Raw genomic sequence first — 22,228 nt, forward strand, 5'->3', positions numbered from 1 at the left:
GCTTCTCAAGTGACAATATGCAAACCCAAGGCAAGAAATCTAGAGTGCTGTTTACCTGACAGGTGTATAAAGGAACAGGGCGAGGCCCAATACAATGGCACAGAACCTGCGTCGGCTCTCAGAGTCTCCAAAGGGAGACTATTGTATTGGCTATGCTTCCGTTTTGTATTAAGATGGTTATAGGGAATGTAAGTTTTTAATAGATAACTCTGTACTTAAATTTTATAAATAAGATTTTCTTAGTGAACACCTTTTCATAAAACACAAACAGAAATTTAATTTTTAATTACCTTTTGATTAACTCTGTGTGTGTGTGTGTGTGTGTGTGTGTGTGTGTGTACACATGTGCATGTGTACACATATGGACGTCAGAGGACAACTTGCAGTAGTAGGTTCTCTTCTCCTACACTGTGGGTCCCAGGGAGGAGACTCAGGCCACCAGGCTCGGGGCAGGCACCTTTACTCTCCGAGCCAGCTCAAAGGTCTACAGCAGAAAATGTACTCAGAAAAAGGAAAAAAAGTCACTTCATTCAAACCCTCGTTTTGGCAAAGAATTAAACGGCATCTTCACTGAGAACCAGAAAGAATGTTACAATGAATGCGCATACTTTCTCCCTTTCTTTGATAAACAGCCCATCAGTCATGGTTTCTTTCTCTAGTTCAAAGGCGTCATATGATTTCCCCAGTGCCAGGAGGACCTATCTCCCGGCATCTGTGTCCACAGTGGATTTCAGACTAAGACAACTGACAGGTGAGTTATCAGATGGCAGCTTCCTTATTTCAGAGAAGTTTCAACTTTCTGATTTGACTTGTTTAGGGGACAAAACAAAACTTTTAAACAACCACAGGCAGCCGATGGGGAATAGACACCTAGTGAAAACCACCGGGGTAGATGTGATTGTATCAGACTGTCTGCTTCCGCTAATATGCAAGGAAGAGATTTGTTGTCATGTGACCATGGTAACTGGGCAAAACTGTTATTTGTGGGAACATATATAGGTCACTGCTCTTAACTGAAAATAATTCTGGGCCTGAATTTAAAAAGCAAAATAGAAAACAAAGTGGTGAGGTGGTTCTCATAGGCTGGCTCACCTGATTCAACACCAAAACAGAACAAAAATACTTACATCCAATTCCTGAAGCCATATTCCTACCAGATGTAACCCAAGAGAGTAAGGCAGATTACCCGGGGTCCTGAATTTTCCCGAAATAGTGAACTGTGTATCAATTCAAAAAGGTATCCCAACGTCCACGTTATAAAATGTGTTTCCTCTGTAAGATTCAGCATGGTGTCACTTTCCCCAGCGCTGGGAGGAGGGAGGAGCTCTGGGTCACCTGCCTGTATCCCTGTCTCACAAGTCATCAGCAACAATAACATTATCATCTGCTGTCATTCTGTCAAATTAAATACTGCATTGGCCACAGAAAAATAAATGGATAACATACAAATATCTTCATCGGCAGAAGTTCTGATTTTTCACTCTTTTAAGTAACAAAAAAGTTAAAAGGTAAATATTTTAGAACCGCTTCTAAGAAATAAACATGGAAAGACTGGTGTCATGACAGACAGGTAAGGATTTTAATTTCTGTATGATTTGGTTTGTGGCCATTAGCATTACCAAAACTATGACAGACATCACAACTGCGAGCCAAACTCTCAACACTAGATAGATAAAGGGAGCAAAGTTTCTCACACCCAGAATTCCCTCCCTCCTCACTCTTGGAGAAGGTTCACTTTACAGGGAGATGGTGTTCTGTTTTAAATCTGTGAAAGTATGGGAGATAAGATCTTACAGAGAATATGTGATACTTTTCAAGAATCTTTATAATGGATCATTTTCAAAGTAAGAATACTGTTGGGGCTTTGTTGTTTTGTCATGGAAAACCTCATCCAAATTGAGGATGAGTGAACTTGGCAGTAGGTAGTGAGACATATTTCAGAAGTTACAGTATCCACACATTCAATGAACCGATTTTAAGGTAAGTCTAGAGGCCCTAGGTTCAATCCCCAGTGCCACAGAAAGGGGGGCGGCATTAAATTACACTTATGGTGAGAAAATTTTAATAACACTGGAGATTTCTTGAAAGTGAAAAAAAAATAGTTTGAATGACTGGCTGATATGAAAGGGGAACTGTGTATGCTTGAGAATTAAAGTTGAAGTTATTTTTAATCTAAGCATTTATCTTCATAAAAATAGAGCATCTAATTTCTCATCTAATAGTAGAATTCATCTGTAGAAGCACAACTGGGTTTTCCTTAAGTTCGCTCTTAAAAAAAGTTTTTAAAAGAAGATACTCTCAGCCGGGCGGTGGTGGCGCACGCCTTTAATCCCAGCACTCGGGAGGCAGAGCCAGGCGGATCTTTGTGAGTTCGAGGCCAGCCTGGGCTACCAAGTGAGTCCCAGGAAAGGCGCAAAGCTACACAGAGAAACCCTGTCTCGAAAAACCAAAAAAAAAAAAAAAAAAAAAAAAAGAAGAAGATACTCTCTTTTGTTTTTCTTAACTGGAAATAATAATGCTGTTCATTATGAAACTGAAAAAAAATACAGTATATAAAGACAACCTTGGGAACTTTTTTTTTTTTGAGGCACAAGATCCCTGACACGTACATCGGAGGTGCACAGAGACATTTAACGTGAAGAGGTCCTGTACAGCATGTCACTTCACAACTTTGAAGGTTTTCTTGGTAATACTCATGCAGTGCGCATAAACAGTATGGCTGTTGACTTGGCAAAATCTGATGAGATTGCAAGCAAGGAAAAACAGAACAGAACAAAACAAAACCAGGTAATTCTGGCAGGAAGAAAAGCTGTGCGCATCTTTCGCTCTTCCTTCAGCGCCCTCAGAGGGCTGGGCCTGCGCCCACAGGAGGCCGAAGGTCTAAAGCTGAACACCAGCAGAACAGTTATGTATCCATCGCTGGTACTTCCTTCACGCCATACAAGGCTCAACCTTTGCTTCGAGACATAGATTTACATAATTTTCCCCATGCAAATAAAAAAATGTCTATAAAAGTCCAATGAAGGCATAACCAATCACATGCAAAATTGTGACATATTATTTTTCAACAATTTAAACACATTTAATTTACATCACATATGTACAAAATATGGTTTGAACAGAAATAAAAGCATTCTCTTGAATTAAATTATAGATTTCAGTATAAAAATCTTCTCTTTGTAGGGAGCTCTCTTCGCTTCCAATCCCAAGCAATGGGTTCAGGTCTCCACAATGCTTGCCATGGAGGATGCCCCCCAGCAGGGAGGAGAGTGGGGAGTGTGATGGTATGGAGTCCCACGCTGTAAACATTAAGGACTGCTGGCTCTTTTCACAGACTGGGACACTGAGACATGTCAGTCTCTAACCTCCTGGAGAGTACACTCCAAGCCAAGTTCACAATCCAGCACTGTGGTCTACCCCACCACGAGAGACTTCTTTTTAATAGTCTTCAATTGGAGCTAACTCTGGCATGAGGTTTACAGATATATTCGTATACAACCTATCAACCAGTATTTTGGGCATGTATAATAAATTGTTCAATCCATCGATGTACTGACGCTCCTTAGAATACCTTAGTAATTTATACCTAAAGAAAAAGCAGTAAACTAGATAAGAATATAAACATATATTGTCTACATTTATCAGTCTGTATCTTTCTATATACACAACGCGCGCGCGCGCGCGTGCACACACACACACACACACACACACACACACACACACACTAACAGCAATCCAGAAACACTTGCCAAAGAGACCTTTGATCACAGAAGTAACTTCCTTCTATTTATCTTCTTTAAACATGCAGTATATTAGTTTTGAAGCCCAGAAGTCTTAAGATGACCATTAAACTTACCGCCCTAAGAACTGTACTTCTCCCCGATGGTGGTGAGGGATAGATGTGTATTTTCCCAAGTCCCCCTCGGGCCGGGTGACATTATACCCAGCATAGTGAACTCTGCAAGGCAATATAAAATGGACTGAATGAATTTCAGAACAAAAAAGGAGAACAAAAACAGATTTAAGAACTCCAAACTTTCCAGCCCAAAGTCTCCTTTCTTAGAAGAGACAGATGTGATTTACAAACTCTACAGACTTTAGAAACTCAATTACTAAGCAACTTGTGCCTCACTATACCTGTTCCAGAGGTCATCGTCCTCTCCTCCCCAGCCCCAGAAGGCGTTGGGAAAGCCATTGATCTTCTTAAACTGCTCCACGGTCAGGCCGCTCACCCCGCCGAAGAACTCCTTATATGGAAGACTGCAAAAGAGATCACGACCCAGTGGTCCACATCGGCCAGGACAGCTGGCCACTCACGCTCCACCTCTCATAAAGCTTTGACATACACTTCTGGTTTCACAAAAACAAGCTGATTTGGGGGGGGGGGGATTATTCTGGAAAATGTGACCAGAGAAATGAAACATTCTCACAGAACAGCAAAGCAAGTATTTACATTAAATGTAAAATAAAAACATGCATGGCAAATGAAATTTAATAGTACTTTTGTTTTATGACTCAAAACCCAGGGTTCAAAAAGTGCATATTATTCTCACACCAAAAAATGTGTTTAAACATGCTAGTAACTGTCAATGGAATGCTAGATCTTGCTAAACTAAAAGCATTTTAAAATATTAACTGATTTTTATTTATAAGCATATTATTTGTTACATGGAACAGAATAAATATAAATCAGGAAGAAATACATGTTTAATTTTGAAATGAACTGCTACTTGTAAAATTACTCTATCTATTTGGATTAAACTCACAAAATACTCGTAGATATTTAATATATAATTTTAAAACATTTAATATATAATTTTAAAACATTTTCCACATGTTTATTATGGGGGATACCATGCTGCCCCTGCAGAGGGTCAGGTTTTCTTGTAGGAGCCCTGTAGGAGGACAACTTGTAGGAGTCGGCTTTCTCTTCTACCACGCGGGTCGCCAAGATCAACCGCAGGGCATCAGGTGCCACAGGTGCCCCCCCCTCCCCCGCTCAGCCCTCTCGCCAGCTCCACACACAGTTATTTTTAATGGGCTGGTATTCAGAGGAAAAAATACCCCTTATTTTTAATTTAGGTTTTATTTTCCCTACTTTCTCTAACTCAAATTCCAAGGAGTTGGTCAAACTCTGAAACATTTTGAATATTTACTACATTTGTTTATTTGTGTATGTGCCTGTGGAGGGGGCGCTATCAGAGGAAACCTTTGGGGAGTTGCATTCTGGGCAGAAGGATGCTCACAGTGACGGCCATGCTCAGCATCCTCCTGCCCGAACCCTGAATGGCTGCCACCATCCCTCTGCTACCATCCTCTACTTACAACTTTGTGACTTCTTAACAAGCTTCCACCTACATCTAAACCTCTGGACGGCTCCAAAGGATTGGCTGTGATTTATGTCCCAGGAATTGCTGGTTTTGAAGAAGCTTCATGCTCATTCCCATGACAGCGGGGCTAACTTACATTCCCACCAGCAATGTCTACCTTCTCTTTTCCCTACACCCTCACCAGCACTTGTTGCTACTTTTTAAAATATGTGTGCAAAAATATGTGGGTTTTTAGTCAGCCATAAAAGAAAAAAAATGCACTGTTTAGAGCATGGTTCTTAACCTTCCTAATGCTGCGACACTTCAATACAGTTTCTCATGTTGTGGTGACCCACACTATAAGATTATTTTCATTGCTACTTCATAACTAATTTTGCTACTGCTATGAGTAGTAATGTAAATCTCTGATATGCAGGATATCTGATATTTGATCCCCAAAGGGGTTGCAACCCACAGGTTGAGAACCACTGGTTCAGAGGAAAATGGATAGATACAAGACACCATTATATTAAGCAAAGTAGGTCAAACTCAGAAAGACAAACATTACACAGTTTCTCTCATTTGCAGAACCCTACCCCTTATGGAGATATGTAAGAGCATATCTATGTGGGAGCATGACTCTCTTGGGGAAGGAATGAAAAACTCAGGAGGGGGAGGAGGCAGGAAGGAAGGAGAACAGAGTCCTCAGTGTGATGCACTTATACAAGAATGTCTTCGTATCATTGTGTGCATGCAATGGATATGCCAATCAAAATTGCCCTTAAAAAAGGCAGATATCTGGTTACATGAGGTGGCACTATCCATGGTAAGGCATACCTAAGAAGTTCCTGTCTGAGTCATCTGCTTGTGTTTTGCCCAAACCTTCTGTCAATACTGAATCATTAACTTTGACTTGACTGCTTCAGATTGTATACTTAGAGTAGCAATTACTTACGCAATGAAGATATTTCTAGGGGGCTGGGGAGATGACTCACTATACAAAGTGCTTGCCATGTAAGCATGAGGAACTGAGTTTAAATCCCCAGCACCCACATAAAAAGCTGGGCCGGTGGTCCCAACTCTGGGGATGAGATGTGTCCCCGAGGCTTGCTGGCCATCCAGTTAAACCACTTGGTAAAAAAAATAAGATGGGGCCAGGCGGTGATGGCGCACGCCTTTAATCCCAGCACTCGGGAGGCAGAGGCAGGCGGGTCTTTGTGAGTTGTGAGCCTGGTCTACAGAGCGAGATCCAGGAAAGGCACAAAGCTACACAGAGAAATCCTGTTTCGAAAAACCAAAAAAATAAAAATAAAAAATAAGATGGAAAAAAACTGAGCAGCAAGCTCTGACCTTCAAATACATACACACATGCATATATACCTGCCTACACACACAGACACATACACACACACACACACACACACACACACGTGTACGGGGAGGGGGACATTTGCTTCATATAATTACAGAACAGGTGGTCTGCAGAAGGGCAGGTCTGGACCCTGAACCATCCCTAAGGAGCCAGCATGGGTCAAACAGCAAGCACACAGTGAGCTAGGATTAGGGTATGTGATCCCAGAAAGCAGCCCCACAGATGGTCTCAATTGTCCTGGGAGAAGAAAAGCCACCTTGAGAGGACCCTGAGACTAAGCAAGCCCTGAAAGGTAAGAACCCACTTTTAAATCTATGTGCTTACTATAGGAGCCAGGTTCTTTCCCACCATGCCACATTCAACCTCTGTGGGATCGCAAATGGACAAACCAGTCCTTGTCCTGGCTCCCTAGCACATGCTGGAATGGGGGATGATATCCCTCGGGGTCCTGAGCAGTCTCAGAGCAAGTCCCAGTGTGCTGTTACAAGCACACTGTACAGCATCAAGAGTGGAATGCTACTCACATGTACATGTACTTGTCCAGCTTCGCTGCAAAGTGACGCGGCATCTCTCCACATCCGTAATAGTTCCGGTCATTCTCGGGCAGATGATCCACATCGTGGAAGATCACACAGTCCCAGGCGTTGTCTTTCATGGCCTCTTTGAAACCCACATTAAAGAGCATCGCACGATTGAACGGTTGTGTGCCGGTCTCCACAGAGCAGAGAAAATCAGAAATGTACTCAGACTTGGTCATGTGATATTTTCCATCACTTCTTAATTTGTCGTATCATGGTCAAGGAATAATTATATCTTGGTAGTGAAATAAACAAGTCAGAGGCATATGTCAGGCTTTCCAAACATGGCCAGGCACCACTTACCAATGGAGGGTTCGTTCTGAGGCGTCATTGAGTGACCAACACTGTACAGACACTACAGAATCATACACAAATTATGGCTGCTCTATCACGGGGAGATACACCCTGGGGAGAGCCATTACACATGTACAATGCCGCTGACTGATGATGCCGTCACAGGGCACAGGGCTGCAGACTGTTTAAATTCACTTAGGATGCATTTTGATGACAAGGAAGAAAACCGGATAGCTGTTACTATCCACTCTACTGGAACACTGCAAATATGTGAACACATCAACTTGCATTTCTGCTTTACTTCAAATATGCCAGCTCACAGATTATGTCTGACCCAAAAATAAAGATAAAATAAAAAATTTACACCAAAGAACACATGAAAACAACTTTAAAAAAGTACTTTCTACTGTTGCTGTCTGTGATATTAAAAATGAAGAGCGAGGTGGTGCTCCGCGCAGCTAGGTGGCTCAGCACTCAAGTGCCCCGTCTGCTCTTACAGAGGCACCGAGTGCGTTCCCAGCACCCACGTCATGCAGTCCACAACCGTCTGTGACTCCAGCTCCAAGGAGTCTGACGTCTCTGACCTCCTCGGGACCTGCACTCAACTGCACACACCCACCTAACGTAATAAAAATAAACAATTTTTATTAAGATAGGAGGGAGAGGGTGTGGCTCAGTGATAAGAATGCTTGCCTAGTATGCTTGGAATCCTGGGTTTGCTCCCTAACCTGGGGGATGGGGAAAAGATGAAGGCAGGAAACTGAAGGCGACTCACAAGCAGACCATCCTCTACAAAATAAAGGTGGGCATCCTCTTGAAAGGACAGATGCACTCTGAAGGGCTTTGAAGCCTTGATGTTTACAGTCCACCGAGAGCATTTTCGACAACACACCCCCAGCTTCCTTCCTCCTGTAGACATCCTACATTACAGTGCACTGCAACAGTTTCTTTTTTTACCCTCTGTTCCTGCTTATTGTAAGACAAGAACATTGTAACGGACACAACAGAGGAACTCATTACATAAAATCCAAGTTCCTCTGCTGCAACCACCTTCCTTTATTCGTCATGATGATACAAGTCGTCTGCCAACAGCCGAGCTTGCTCGGGCATCTAAGGGCAATGAAAGACATGGACCAACGCCTTAGCAAATTTTACAAAACCATCCCCCAACAACAGGATTTGGGCAGGAGTGAAGAAACCACTCAGTGCAGCCGGCATCAGAGTGTGGCCTTGGGAGAGGCACCACTCAGTGTGGGGGTGCAGGTTCCACACGAACCCGAGGTCACAGAAAGCACACTGCTTTTACAAGGAAAGGAAGGGAAATTACAACATTATTTTTGGCACGTCAGTATCGGCTTTGATAAACTGTTTTTTTCTAAAGTCTTAGAATCTGCTTTTATTAAGTGTGGACACGATACTTAGAAGTTTATTCGGAGGAATCTAACCCATCTTCCTCAGCCGATAGCGCATTGCCGCAGGTCTTTGGCATGTTTATTCTGGCGTCCCTGTCCACACCTGGATGCTATCTCTTGCTTGGTTAACTTTAGACATTTTCTAGACTCCTTACTCTGGAAGCAGAGGAGCTAAACCTTATCTCTGCCTTTCCCTCCCACCTCCCAATATGGTTGCCTTGGATTTTTGGTTAAATTAATGAGGTGTACATTATTAGCACGGTGTACAAATTTCTTCAGTGCTGAGTGAATTGATTTTTTTTTTTTTTTTGTGGAAGAGATGAACTAGTTTTCTGTATAACTAGAAAGGACAGTCGATATAAGCTACGCCTTTAGTAACTGATGTAATTACAGACATTTCAAATCCTCTTTCAGTTCCTTGTCTCCTCAGGTCAATCCCCACTGTCCTCTCGGGCCAGTCATATGGCTCTCATCCAGCCTACTGCTTCATGCTCTTGGTCACCCCTGTCTTTTATGTGGCTTACTTAATTTGCTGAGGTATGTCTTTCAGAAGGTTCTTTTAAAAGCACACTCATGTGTGCTTTTGTGTGTGTGTGTGTGTGCGCGCGTGTGTGTGTGTGTGTGTGTGTGTGTGTGTGTGTGTGTATTTCATCAACAAATGACTGAAAACGCCACACTCTACCCTTGTATTGACATTCTGGGTAGAAAGTTCTGGGACAAACTACCTTTCTTTCTCCAGAATCTGTAAGTCAGGCTTCTAGCCACCTGCAATGGCATGATAGCTCATACATTCCTGATTCCTACCAGTCATTTTTCCTATAGTCTTCTTAATACCTTTTCTTTTTCATTTTTATCCTAAAATTAGAAAATACTATGCTTTATAATGGATGTGTGATTTATTCACATGTGCATTGTGAGGGGTCACACACAAAGACACATGCTTGTTGATTCTGGAAATCAATCTCTCTCTCTCTCTCTCTCTCTCTCTCTCTCTCTCTCTCTCTCTCTCTCTCCCACTCTTTCTCTGAGACAGGGTCTCTCTATGTAGCCCTGGCTGTCCTGGAACTCTCTATGTAGTGCAGACTGGCCTTGAACTCACCAAGACCTCTCTCCCTCTGCTTCCCAAGTGCTGGGATTAAAGGTGTGCACCACCATGCCCGGCTTTGGAAATTTTTCTTCTATTTTTTTTTTTTCTTTAGCCCTTTCCTTCCACACTCCTAAAATTTTTTTCTGCTGTGGCTCTTCCAGAATTCTGATGAGTGAGTGTATTAGTTGTACATTAACATATTAAAAATCTCAGCAAAACTTGGTGACTTAAGAAAAGCCATAGGTGGGAGATATAACTCATTGACGGTGCTGGATCCCTAGTACCAGGGAAAATGAACAGAAATAAAACAGGCCAGTGGTCATTTACGATGCTGAGCACGTCATCTATAGAAATGGAATTCTTCTGAGCAGAGCAGAGAGCCTGTGCCAATGACCTACTCTCCAGTCAAGACTACTTCTGTGCAGTGGTTCCTCGGACAGCTTACCTTGTATCCCATGGGCCTCTCGGAGGACCGTTATCCTCACACAGGTGAGGTGCTTTTACACTCTACTTCCTTATGTTTTAGTTCTACTGTAGGAGTTATTTTGTCTCCCAGCTGTTCTTTCAAAAGCTTTCACCTACCACATTTCAGTTCCACTCACATTGTACTCTGATTGCTCTTCCTTTACAGCAAACCATTCTCATTTCAGAAATGATCTTTCACTTTGCCCTTAGCTCCATGGATCCCGATTGTGAGTCTTTGTTGATTCTGTCTTTGGGGTTTCTTTGTTCGCTCGTTACCTCACTTGACTGTGTCTCCTTTGTAGACATTTTCTTTAAAACCTGGAGCTTGGTGGCTGCCTATTCATGTCTAAGACTAAAGTACTAAAAAGCCAAGGAGATCGCCCTAGTACTCACACTGCATATCATTGTATCATTAAATAATTCTACTCTAATTAAAACCTGACCCAACCACTGTTGACAATGTCCTGTGCCACCAGCGCCCAAGTCATCATCATATCCTTTTCGATGACTGCAGAAGCTTTCTAACTGATCTCCTTGTTTCCTTTCCGTTTCACCTATGGCTCGCTCTCTACATAGAACCCACTGGTTTTTCTTTAAAGCCGTCTGCACATGACATGAAAATTTACTATCTCTCCCTTCCAGAACAGTAAGGGGTTTTAGTTGGTGTGATGGGCAGCCCCAATGAGGGGATGTCTACAGATCAGGCTGGCCTGTGGGCATGCCTGTGAAAGATTTACCTTGATTGCACTGATTAATATGGTAAGACCAAGCCCACTGTGGGCAGTACCATTCCCTGGCTTTGGGTCCTGAACTATATGAGAACAGAGAAGACAAGGAGAAGCAGGTATGAGTGTATTCATCTCTCTCTGCTCTTGACTGTGGAGGAGATATTTCATCACCATTTATAATACAGCTAATCTTTTCCTAGTTAGCTCTTTGTTGGAAGTGAGTTCTGCACTTTCTGTCCTGTTCCATTAAGTGTGCTTGCCTGTTTCTATAAGAAGCTCTTTAGTAATGTCTCCTCCATTCTCAGTAGAATATACAACAAAATTAATAATGAACAAAGTGTGGTTAATATGACCCTTCAAGTTTTATCCCTAGTGCATGTGTTAGCATGTCTCTAGCTTGTGTATTCTCCTTACCCCCATTGAGACAGGATCTCACTGTGTAGCTCTGTCTTGCCTGCTTGGTACTCCCTGTACACACTGGGGTGGCCTTTTCACAGAGATCCAACTGCCTCTGCCTCCCAAGTGCTGAGATTAAAGGCATGTGCACTGATGCCTGGCCCAAGCATGTGTACTTTCCGACATGGCAACTTATCCTATAAAAATTGACCTTTTTAAAAATGATAACAAGTCAGAATTTTAACCTACTTTCATGATGGCTGTAGTTGTGAATCTACATTGTGATCAGAAACTGATAGTTATCCTTTCTGAAACATCATTCACCCACAACATGCAGGAGGTGAGCACTCCCTGGAGTTTGGTGCTGTTGAATGACTGAGTATGTGATGAAGACATCTACCAGAGCACCTGAGATGTGCATTTTAACTCTCAAGTCTGTTATGTCTGAATCTCAGACTTGATCAATACTAAGCCAGGGACACACATGTGATAGCACAGGACAACTAAAGAGACCTCAGAAAGCCAGAGTATCCAGGGGTATGCATGGCTTTGCCTCCTCTCTGAAGAAGAAGTAAGAGATAAAGGTCTGTTAGGTTATTAAACCCACAAGGAAGAACCCACTTTCAACAAAGAGGCTAATGAGGAAAAAGATGAGCTGTTTTATAAATGGTGATGAAATAACCAAAGACCCACAGGCCATAAGAAAAACACCCAACCCTCCATCTTTACCTCACACCACATATAAAGATTAACTCAGAGGGATTAGCCCAAATAAGAGAGTTAAAACCACAAACGTTTTGGAGGAAAACATTCTGAAAGTATCTGAGAACCCTTCTCAACCTCAAAACAAGAAGCAGGAACTACGAAAAAAAAATCAAATAACTGGACCTTATTAAAACTAAAACCTTTACTTTTCAATAAAACTCTGCCTGGGCTTGGGGGTGCATCTCAGTGGTAGAGTACTTAAATAGCAGTGCAAGGTCCTGGGTTCGATCCCAGCATGGAAGGGGAAGAAAACAAACACTATCAAGAAAATAAAGGGCAGACCAAGCATGACTCACAAAAGACTCACAACTAGAATACACAAAGAATTCTGCAACCCAACAAAAAGACATTTCCATTAAAATAACAGAAAAAGACTAACCAGAGACTTCCTAATCTACATGAACAGCAAAGACATAAAAAAGAAAAAATGACCAACACCTTTAATCAGTAGGGAAAATGAAAGATACAACAAGACTCTACAGACTCCTTAACCACGACCAGTGTGGGAAAGACTGCAAGGTGATTGGAAGGGCCAGTATGATGACAAGCTTTAATTGTCCACTTGACACAACCTAGAACCACCCGAGAACAGAGCCTCAGTGAGGGACCGTCTTCACTGGGTCGGCCCATGGGCATGTTCGTGGGGATCATAATTAAGTTAATTGGTGTGGGTAGAGCCAGCCCACACTGTAGGTGGCACTGCTTCCTGCCTGTCTGGAGCTGGGTGAGTGGAGAAAAGGGAGCCAGCTAAGCCAGCCAGCAGGTGAGCACATACTCTCTTATTCTTAACTCCCAACTGTGGGAGTAATGACTATTTTAAGGCCCTGCCATGATGGACTATAAGGTGGAGTTGTGAGCTAAAAATAAGTTCTTTCCTCTGAGTGGCCTTTTGTCAGGGTATTTTATCACAGCAACAGACATGAAATGGTCAGTATACATCAGTACAAAGTATACTGCCTACCGCTGAGGTTACAGAAAGAGAGGCCTGAGTCAGTAGAGACCTCTCTCTTCGAGAGTTAGTGCACTATTTTAGGTTTCTGAGACAGCGCTTTACAAAAGAATATAAATAAAAGAACCAAATTCTTTCGTTACACTCACGGTCTTTAAACAGACACGGACTGCGACACCAAGGCAAGGTCCCTTCAGTTTGATGTAGACCTATGCCAGCTTGCATAGCATCCGTTCAAGGCAAATGGAATGAAGTTGTTTTGTTTGTTTTGATTTTTGCTTTGCCAATGCTTATTTATTTATTAATTCTACTCTCTTCCTGGGTATCTCTTATTCTGAAAGAACTCTAGATTCCCATCTGGAAGGGATCCTGGGCATCACAGACTTGATTCTCTATGTAATTTCTTTGCCCTATCAGTCATTGGATGAGCCTTTCCTTACTGAGCTGGTCTCTGCCGTGAAAGGGATAGTGTTCTACCACTCACATCGGCCTAAGGGCAGCTGACAAGCTATAAATGTGGGTCTACAACAGAAACAACCAAGGCTCTGCCCCCAAGAAACATAATTATGAAAATGGAAAACTATAAAGACAGAACAGAAAATGTCCATTACATACCATTCTCTCTTTAAGGATTACTACCTGGCTCTACTAAGGCACCCTTAATTACCTAATAAGGTTGAGATAATATTAGCTTTCAAAACTAGCCAGCAGTAGTTCCCCCAGACAAACGAACCTCCCATCAAGAATTATCAATGCTTCACGTTGGAAAAACAATATGATACCTTTATCCTTCACTTTATGTATTTAAATTAATAGGTCAGAAATGGAAAGCACTTTCAAAACAAAACACAGTGGATGTGTCTGAGGTCATTCATATAACGAATGCATGCAAAATTCAGAATAGGACAGGCCATTGATGACACGCCGATATGCACCATCATGAGCCCCAGATAGCTGCACAGGACTAAATACCCCTGAGTTTCCTGTATTACAAAAGAAGCAATGTCCCCAAGTAAATTGCCCTTCGTGGAGGTTTTTAAGAACAAAGCAAACTCATAAATATAAGAAAAGCAGAAGTGGAACAATGTTACAAGTTTAGCCTTTAATCCTGTAAGATGAACATCATCCAGTTACTTATAAACCAATTTGACAATCCAATTGGCAGTATAAAGCCATAAAATACATATCAAAGCTATCATTTCAAAGTTGAGCATAATCTCTGCTCAATTCATTTGACCAAACTGCAATTATTATGAGAAAAAAATACAGGTTCAATCCCAAATATGATTTCATTCAACCCTAATCCTAATCTAGGATAAGTCACCCATGGACCTTGGCTGAGTAGTCTTAATCAAACTCCATCTCAAGTTGAAGTTCTGCTGTGAAACAATCCTTCTGTACACTGTGAATATGTATTACTCTCATTGGTTAATAAAAAGCTGACAGGCCACTAGCCAGGCAGGAAGTAGAGGTGGGACAGCCAGACATGGAGGACTCTGGGAGGAAGCAGGGCGGAGTCAGGAGAAACAGCAGGAGCCGCAGAGGGAGCAGGACATGCTGGAGGACAGATAAAGCCACCAGCCACATGGCTGAATGTAGGTGAGTAGAAATGGGTTAATTTAAGTTGTAAGAGCCAGTTACAACTTAAGCCTGAGCTATGGGCCGGCATTTGTAATTAATATTCAGCCTCTGAGTCAGTTATTTGGGACCGGGCAGTCAGGACAGGAAAACTCTGGCAACAAAGTTCTAGACTATTTAGTGGCATTTTGAAAAGTGTCCTCACCTGTTCGATGACATAAAAGGCAAATTCCAGCCGCTGTTTCTGGAGCATTGGAATCAGGTGCAGGAAAAAAATCGGAAGATGTTCATGGCGGTTCCGAAAGGGGATGAGAACTGCCACCTTTAAAACAGAACAGAACACTTGCGATGTGAGTAAGGCAGAGTTTCAGCAAGCTCTGCAAGTGTACACAACAGCATAAGCCTTGGAGACAGCTAGCTGGTGCCTTCAAGTCACAGTTTTGAATATTCTCATCAGACTCACGCCGCGTGCTCACACAGGTGCGGCCCTTGTTTCAGATACATTCTGAACAATTCTTAAGCATCACTCACTGCGCCCCCCCACCCCATACACACACTCTCAACTTCTAGGATTCAAACTTTGCCAGAGAAGCAAAATCTTATAGGTCAGATTCTGACCTTCGCAAAGCTGAAGCATCTTCTAATTCACTTTCCTTAACTTCTGAGTTAAACTGGCTTCATTATAGCTGTTAACTTGTTATTAAAACTTGATATCAACACAGCAAATTTTCTATACATGATAAATTCCCAAAAATCACCAAATTTTCAAACAATTTAACAAATGAAAAGGTTATTAAAACATGTCTATACCGCTTTGTATTCTGGATTCTGAAAGAGCCATAAACCTGGAGTTTGTTGAAATTTTTATTTAGACCAAATATATTAACCCAAACGAACAAAAACTACAAATAATTGAGAATGCTAAGTTCCAGGACTCATTTTACTTGTAAAATCAGGACATGACCTTAGACATTGTTAACACCAACAAAAAAATCAACAGCAGAGCTGGGGTGCAGTCAGAGGTGAAACACGTGCTTGGTATGCGTGGGTCCTGGATTCAGTTCCCAACACCAGAAAAAGAAAACAAACATGACATTTAGCCACGTGTACTGCCAGAGTTGCAAACGGGACAAGACTGAGTCAAGGGTTTCCTTAGAAGGAGAAGACCCCGCTTAGTAAATGTGAGGGCGTCTAGACTAGAAAGGCCACGCTTCTTTCCTTCACTGATGTGACGGTCTGAGAGGCTGGCATCTCCACGCTGCCATTGGTGGTGTTATATTCGACAAGTCACAGGACCCACCGTGATTCTGATGCCCTGTGGACACCACTCCCATGCGATGATCCCCAGGAGATATCTCTGCACTCAGGACCGTGAGGACCTGGATGATGCTACAGCAGCATCAATACGCCCTCCCTCGTCCCCACGTGGTGAGTACTGAAGGTGCTCAGCAGGGACTGCTGGGCTTCGGCATGGTCGGCACATGTGAGGAATTCCTAAATCAACCAGCAGCCAACCAGCTCACGGGGCCCTGGCTCACAGTGGATGCAGGGAGGGCTAAGGAAAGTCCAAGGGGAGGACAAGTCACATGATGAGGGTTATGTGCTTACTGTGTCCCTTACCCGAGGTCTATCAGTGGGAGGTGCAGCAAAATCTACCCCTCCTGGCTTTGCCTCTGGCCACAAGCTGCCGACCTGTGACATCATACAAACGGGCTCCAAAAGCAAATGAGAGATATTGGGCAGGGGAGATGAGACATCAGAATTGCTGACAAACCAGCACCGGAAAGTTGTCCTCTGGCCCCTCCCCCATGTCACAGCACACATGCCACACGCCTCATACACAAAATAATAAATACACTTAAAAAATCAAATTATAGGGGCTAGAGAGATGGCTCAGTGGTTAAGAGCACTTGCTGCTCATTCAGAGGACCTGAGTTCCATTCCCAGCACATGGTTTAAGTGGCTCACAACTGCCCGTAACTCCAGCTCCAGCTCCAGGGGATCTGACATTCTTATCTGAACTCATACACACACATAAATCTTAAAAAAAATAAAATTGTAGATACATAAGCAAAGAAGCCACCAGATGGGTCAAAGTCTGTATTAAAGATGACCCATGGGAATGAAATACAATCAGGCTGAGGAGCTGAACATGTAAGGATCAGCACTTAATAGAGTGTGTTCTTCAGTGCAGCACCTAAAATACCAAGAGCTGGTTTGGGTTTGGAGGTTTGTTGTTGTTGGTTGTTTTTTTATCTTAGTAAGAAACTGAGAATGTTAGAAAAGAAAGTACCCTGGCAAACAAAAGGAGCTAAGTGTGACATTTTAATAGTAAATGCACATCCAAGTCACAATCAGATGCTATCACATTTTAAGTGACTGGCCTAAAGTGCTCGCTCGCTCTCTCTCTCTCTCTCTCTCTCTCTCTCTCTCTCTCTCTCTCTGTGTGTGTGTGTGTGTGTGTGTGTGTGTGTGTTAATTAAAATGAAGTCAGATAATAGCATGAAAATTCACTTGACATTCCTACCCGTGGAGCAATATTCTTAATAGCTTGTAATTTATTGTCAAGAAAGAGAGTGCCATGTCCCATGGTCATTCATGTTGGGGGTTATCAGCCTTCCTTCCACACATGTGGACTTGCAGAAGCCCCTCTCTTGTGGATGGACCAGGGGAGATGGAGGACATCTGCTCACCACCTTCCACACTTTATGTTTCTAAGTCCTTCCTCGCCAACTCGTGTTCAAGAAAAATTACTTCCCATTTCAAGACCACTAATCTTACTGAATTATCTGTGCACGCCTCCCCTCCCCCCACCCTGCTTATGTCCTCTTAAGTTCACTATGAAGAGACGATCAAGAGAATGCCTGCCATGTAGACTTCACCCAGCAAGTTCCTGCCCATGCTGCACACGCTGAAGCGCACCACCATCTACATGACCCAGCGTGGCGCAGCTTTACACCAGGTTGGTTTAGAGTCCAGCTAGCTGTTGGCACTGAATTAAATGGAAGTGAGTGTGAGCTACTGAGCTCTCATTCTCCTGGGATGTTTTAATTCTACCTCCTCCTTCTTCCTCATCTCAGTGCCTACAGGAACAAATTTCAGCCTGATAAAGAAGGGAAGGGCAGTTCTTGTCTGTTCCCTCTAGACGAGTATGTCTGGTGACTTCGTTCAAGAATTGGCTTGTGTCACTGAACATCTCATGTAGGCGGAAGCAGGTGGTTAAGACCCATCCCTGAGGGACCTGGGGTGAGATGATGAACTTTGAGCCTCTAATTAGGACAATATCATCAAACCTTAGCCTGTAGGTATCAGGTGAACCCTGCGTGGAAAGGCATCATCACAGCTAACCACCTGAAAAGCACCAATTTGTTTCTCTCCAAGTCCCCTGTGGAAACATGACTACCTCCATAAGATGCCTGACCTTTAAAGAATCTTCCTCTCAACCCTGCAGTATCAGGAATACCCAGAGAGTTCTGGACTCTCTAATATTGGCAGGTGGCAGTGCAAACTGACTTGGTACTTAAAAAAAAAAAAATAGAGACAGGGAACCTCAAAGATTAAGACTCACGTGGAGAGCAGATTTTAGCACGTATCTAATAACTGCTTTCATCTTCCCTCGGAATTCTATGTCATGAGGATGGGGCATCATTAGAATCATACATGGCAGGCAAAGGCAGAGGGAAATTAAACATGGCAAGTGTAGCTCACCTCTGAAGGACATTCAAATGTCCCCCTGTTGTTTAAGTTCAACTTAAAACTAAAGACTACATTTTCACTGTGATGGCTGGTCTTGGTTGTCAGCTTGACCACATCTGGAATTACCGAAAACTCAAGCAGCTGGGCACACCTGGGAGGGATTTTTTTCTTAATTAAATCATTTGAAGTGGGAAAACCCACTTCTAATATGGATCTCTAGAGGTGAGAAGATCCACCTTTAATCTGGGCCACACCTTCTGCTGGCAGCCTATATAAAGGACATGGAAAAAGGAAGCTTGCTCTCTTTGCCTGCTTGCTCTGTTCTCACTGGCATGTCCATTCCTTCACAGGCATTAGAGCCTATTTCTTTGGGATTCCGGCATATACCAAAGACCAGCTGAGACATCCAGCAACTACTGAATTCTTGGACCTTCCATTGGTAGACAGCCATTGTTAGACTAGCCTATAAGCCATTCTAATAAATCCCATCTACACACACACACACACACACACACACACACACACACACACACACACACACATGAATATATATACACATATATATTCATTCTGTAAGTTCTTTTTCTCTAAAAAAAACTTAACTAATACACTCACTAAAGTGCCTCAAAGCTGAACTTAGCACTATCATACTCACCTACATAAAGGAAGCTAAATTTTTTAATCCCTAAAATACTTTGCTCCCAGGAATTCCTCCAGTCCTATTCAGTCATGTGAGTACACAGCCCACTAAAGCTCTAATTAAGAATGACCCCTGTGGTTCCAGCTGTCCCAGAAAGTAAAAGAAAATATGCTAGGAAATGTAAGACCTATCCAGTACAAACCACAGTAAGCAGAATGAACAAGTTTTCTGATCCCAAGCTATCCCACCAGTACGATGCGCATGTGTCCTGTTTATGTCTTAGCCTCCATGTTGTCCCTTAGTCTTCATGATTATGTTTTTCCTTACACAGCATTCAACATACACACTCATTACTCAAGTAATAAAAATAACCCATTTTCCAAGAACATTTTCTAAAGTAGACTGTTTCATATAGATACAACTGTTCAGAGGATCTATCAAGAAATATGAAAATTCATTTATGCAATTATAAAATAGAATATTTTCCTAAAATTTGTACTGAAATGCATTGAAGCAGCTTTGTAACTTACTTGAAGTCATGAGAAAATGGAACTTTTATTTATTCACTTTTAATAAGGCCACAAAGGCATTTATTAATCTCATAAGGCCAACTCAACAAAACTGTGTTGTTTACTCATGCAAAGTGCTCTGCTACACATGAGGGATGCAGAGAGAAATGCATGCATCCCTGTACAGAAGGTGTTCAAGGTCAAGTCAATAATGTCACAGGATCTTTATCAGACAATGAACAGCATATAATTCTCCTCCCTGCTGGGGATTTTTTTTTAATACTAACATACAAATATGTTAGAAGAACACTGGTTCTTTTTAAAGGACTATTTCCAGGTTAAAGTCACATCAAAATCCTGAGTGCCTAACACCTGTTTGGTGGCTTCTGGTTTTCACTTCAGGTGCATAGTGCTATGCTGGACTCTAACCATTACACAGATTTTCACTTAGGGTCAGTTTCACAGTACTGAGAGCAACTTACAACCAGTTTTCTTTGTGGTTGTTTTGGTTTTGTTTGTTTGTTTGTTTGTTTGTTTGTTTGTTTTAGTGCACAAGAGGCTGACATGCTCCCTTACAGTTTTTCAAACGAAATATTAAATAGAATTCTGACCCATCAAAAGAGCCTGTGCTCTGCCTTCTGATAACCAAGTGAAGAGCTCAAATCCCCCCTTCCAAGTCTGACCATGACTTCTGAGAGGCCTCTGGTGATGACTGAGAAACAGCGTGGCAGGCCCACTGCTGAACCCAACTGAAAATGAGGACGTTAGCATCCTTCCTGTGAGTTCTCCGTTCCAGGAACTGGTGGGAAACACCTACAGGCATCAGTAGTCATTGGCTCATGGCCCTCTCCTCTGAACAAGGTCATACCAAAAAGAAATCCATTCTCCAGCTTAAACTCATCTTACTTCTTTACCAGAAACCCTGAGACCCTGAACACAGGAACACACACTCTATGCATGTACAGGTGCACTTACAGTCTTCAAAATAATGGCACTGACCACGAGGAAACTGTAAAGGTCTGTGCATTAAATACATACATGCTTCCATTTTATCCAAACTTCAAAAAGATTTTGCTCTCTGTTTTGAACCAAGCACATTCTTGTCCCCAAATGCTTAGTCACTGTCACATAGCCTTTGAGGAAAATTGCCTCACCTTCCATCTGGGCTTACAGTCTTTGGGCCTCCAGTGACCTCCTGGCCCAATCTCTACGTCCTTGGAGAAGAGCTGATGAACTTCATCAAAACTGATTTCACTCACATTGACATTGAGGAATCCCCCTGCAAGTCAAAACACATGAAGGGCAACATCAGTCACAGAGCGATGGACAGTATGGGTTATTCCTGTCGTCACCATGTACTCATTGAATAACACCTTTCACTTTCAGATGGTAACTTGTATGGCCACACCACTACATTTGGCACACTGGCTGAAGAAAATAAAAATCTTTAGCCTTTTGCTTTTCAGTAAAAACACTTCTAAGTTAAAAAAATATATATATTTGGAAGTGTTGAACCTCACTCTAACATGGCACACTCTTATAATTTAACAACTACCCACGTATTTTAGTGTGTGTGTGTGTGTTTGTGTGTGTGTGTGTGTGTGTGTGTGTGTGTGTGTGTGTGAAGTGTATGTGTGTGCATGCATGGGTGTGTACATGAATGGCGTGTTTGTAGAGGTCAGAGGATAACTTCTCTGGTCTCAGTCCTTCTTATGTTTGAGACAGGGTCTTTCATTGACCTGGAACTACAGAATCCACTGTCTCTACCTCTCATTGCTCCATCACAGGAATTACATGCATGCACCAGCACATCTGGCTTTTTATGTGAGTTCTGGAGACCTGAACTCAGGTCCTCATGCTTGGGGGTGGCACAAACTCTCCAGATCATCCATCTCCCTAGCCCTTAAAACGACACAAGTGTGAATAGTTAAATGAGCGAACAGCAGGGACCTGAATCCTAGAGCCGACCAGGGGACATTGTTCTTTCTCTACCTCAGCTTCCTCATCTATAGGAGAGTGTAGTGATGCCTGCCCTCCAAGGTGGTCATATCCATTCGATTCAAAAGCCCGAAGTATCAGCAGGCCTCATAGCCAGAGAGACAATGGACCTCAGATTAAAACATTTGGGAAGGAAAAAAAAATGTCATGTAGACATTTTTCTTGTCATTATTCCCTAAACAAACACATGATACCTACAGTTACTAGATACTATTACCAATCTGGAGGTGATTGAAAGCATGCACGAGGCCATGCACAGGTTGCATGTAAATATGACATTTTATGTAAGAGACTGAGGTGTCCATGGACTTGGGTACTCTGGGCAGGAAGGTTCCTGAAATCAATTCCCCACAGGCCCTGAGAGAAGACTGTTGTTGTTCCTGGCCACTCCCCCAGCTACATGACTGCACATGTGCTACCCAGTAGCCATGCAAGATGTTTAGTCATTCCAG

General features: G+C 42.6%; 1 protein-coding gene across 2 annotated transcripts in view; it reads right to left on the reverse strand.

Moving 5' to 3' along the window:
* Positions 1 to 2,553: 2,553 nt before the first annotated feature.
* The window catches only part of B4galt6 (beta-1,4-galactosyltransferase 6), a 63,442-nt gene continuing 43,767 nt past the window's right edge, over positions 2,554 to 22,228 (reverse strand). For both annotated transcript variants that reach the window (XM_028886546.2, XM_028886547.2), the window contains exons 4-9: positions 20,933 to 21,057; positions 15,139 to 15,255; positions 7,206 to 7,393; positions 4,138 to 4,260; positions 3,857 to 3,958; positions 2,554 to 3,586 (exon numbers count right to left, since the gene is read on the reverse strand). In XM_028886546.2, coding sequence (XP_028742379.1) covers positions 3,439 to 3,586; positions 3,857 to 3,958; positions 4,138 to 4,260; positions 7,206 to 7,393; positions 15,139 to 15,255; positions 20,933 to 21,057 — 803 coding nt within the window. In that variant the 3' untranslated portion in view covers positions 2,554 to 3,438. The remainder of the gene's footprint in view (positions 3,587 to 3,856; positions 3,959 to 4,137; positions 4,261 to 7,205; positions 7,394 to 15,138; positions 15,256 to 20,932; positions 21,058 to 22,228) is intronic.

Source organism: Peromyscus leucopus, chromosome 19 (assembly GCF_004664715.2).
Source record: "Peromyscus leucopus breed LL Stock chromosome 19, UCI_PerLeu_2.1, whole genome shotgun sequence".
NCBI classification, from domain to species: Eukaryota; Metazoa; Chordata; class Mammalia; order Rodentia; family Cricetidae; genus Peromyscus; species Peromyscus leucopus.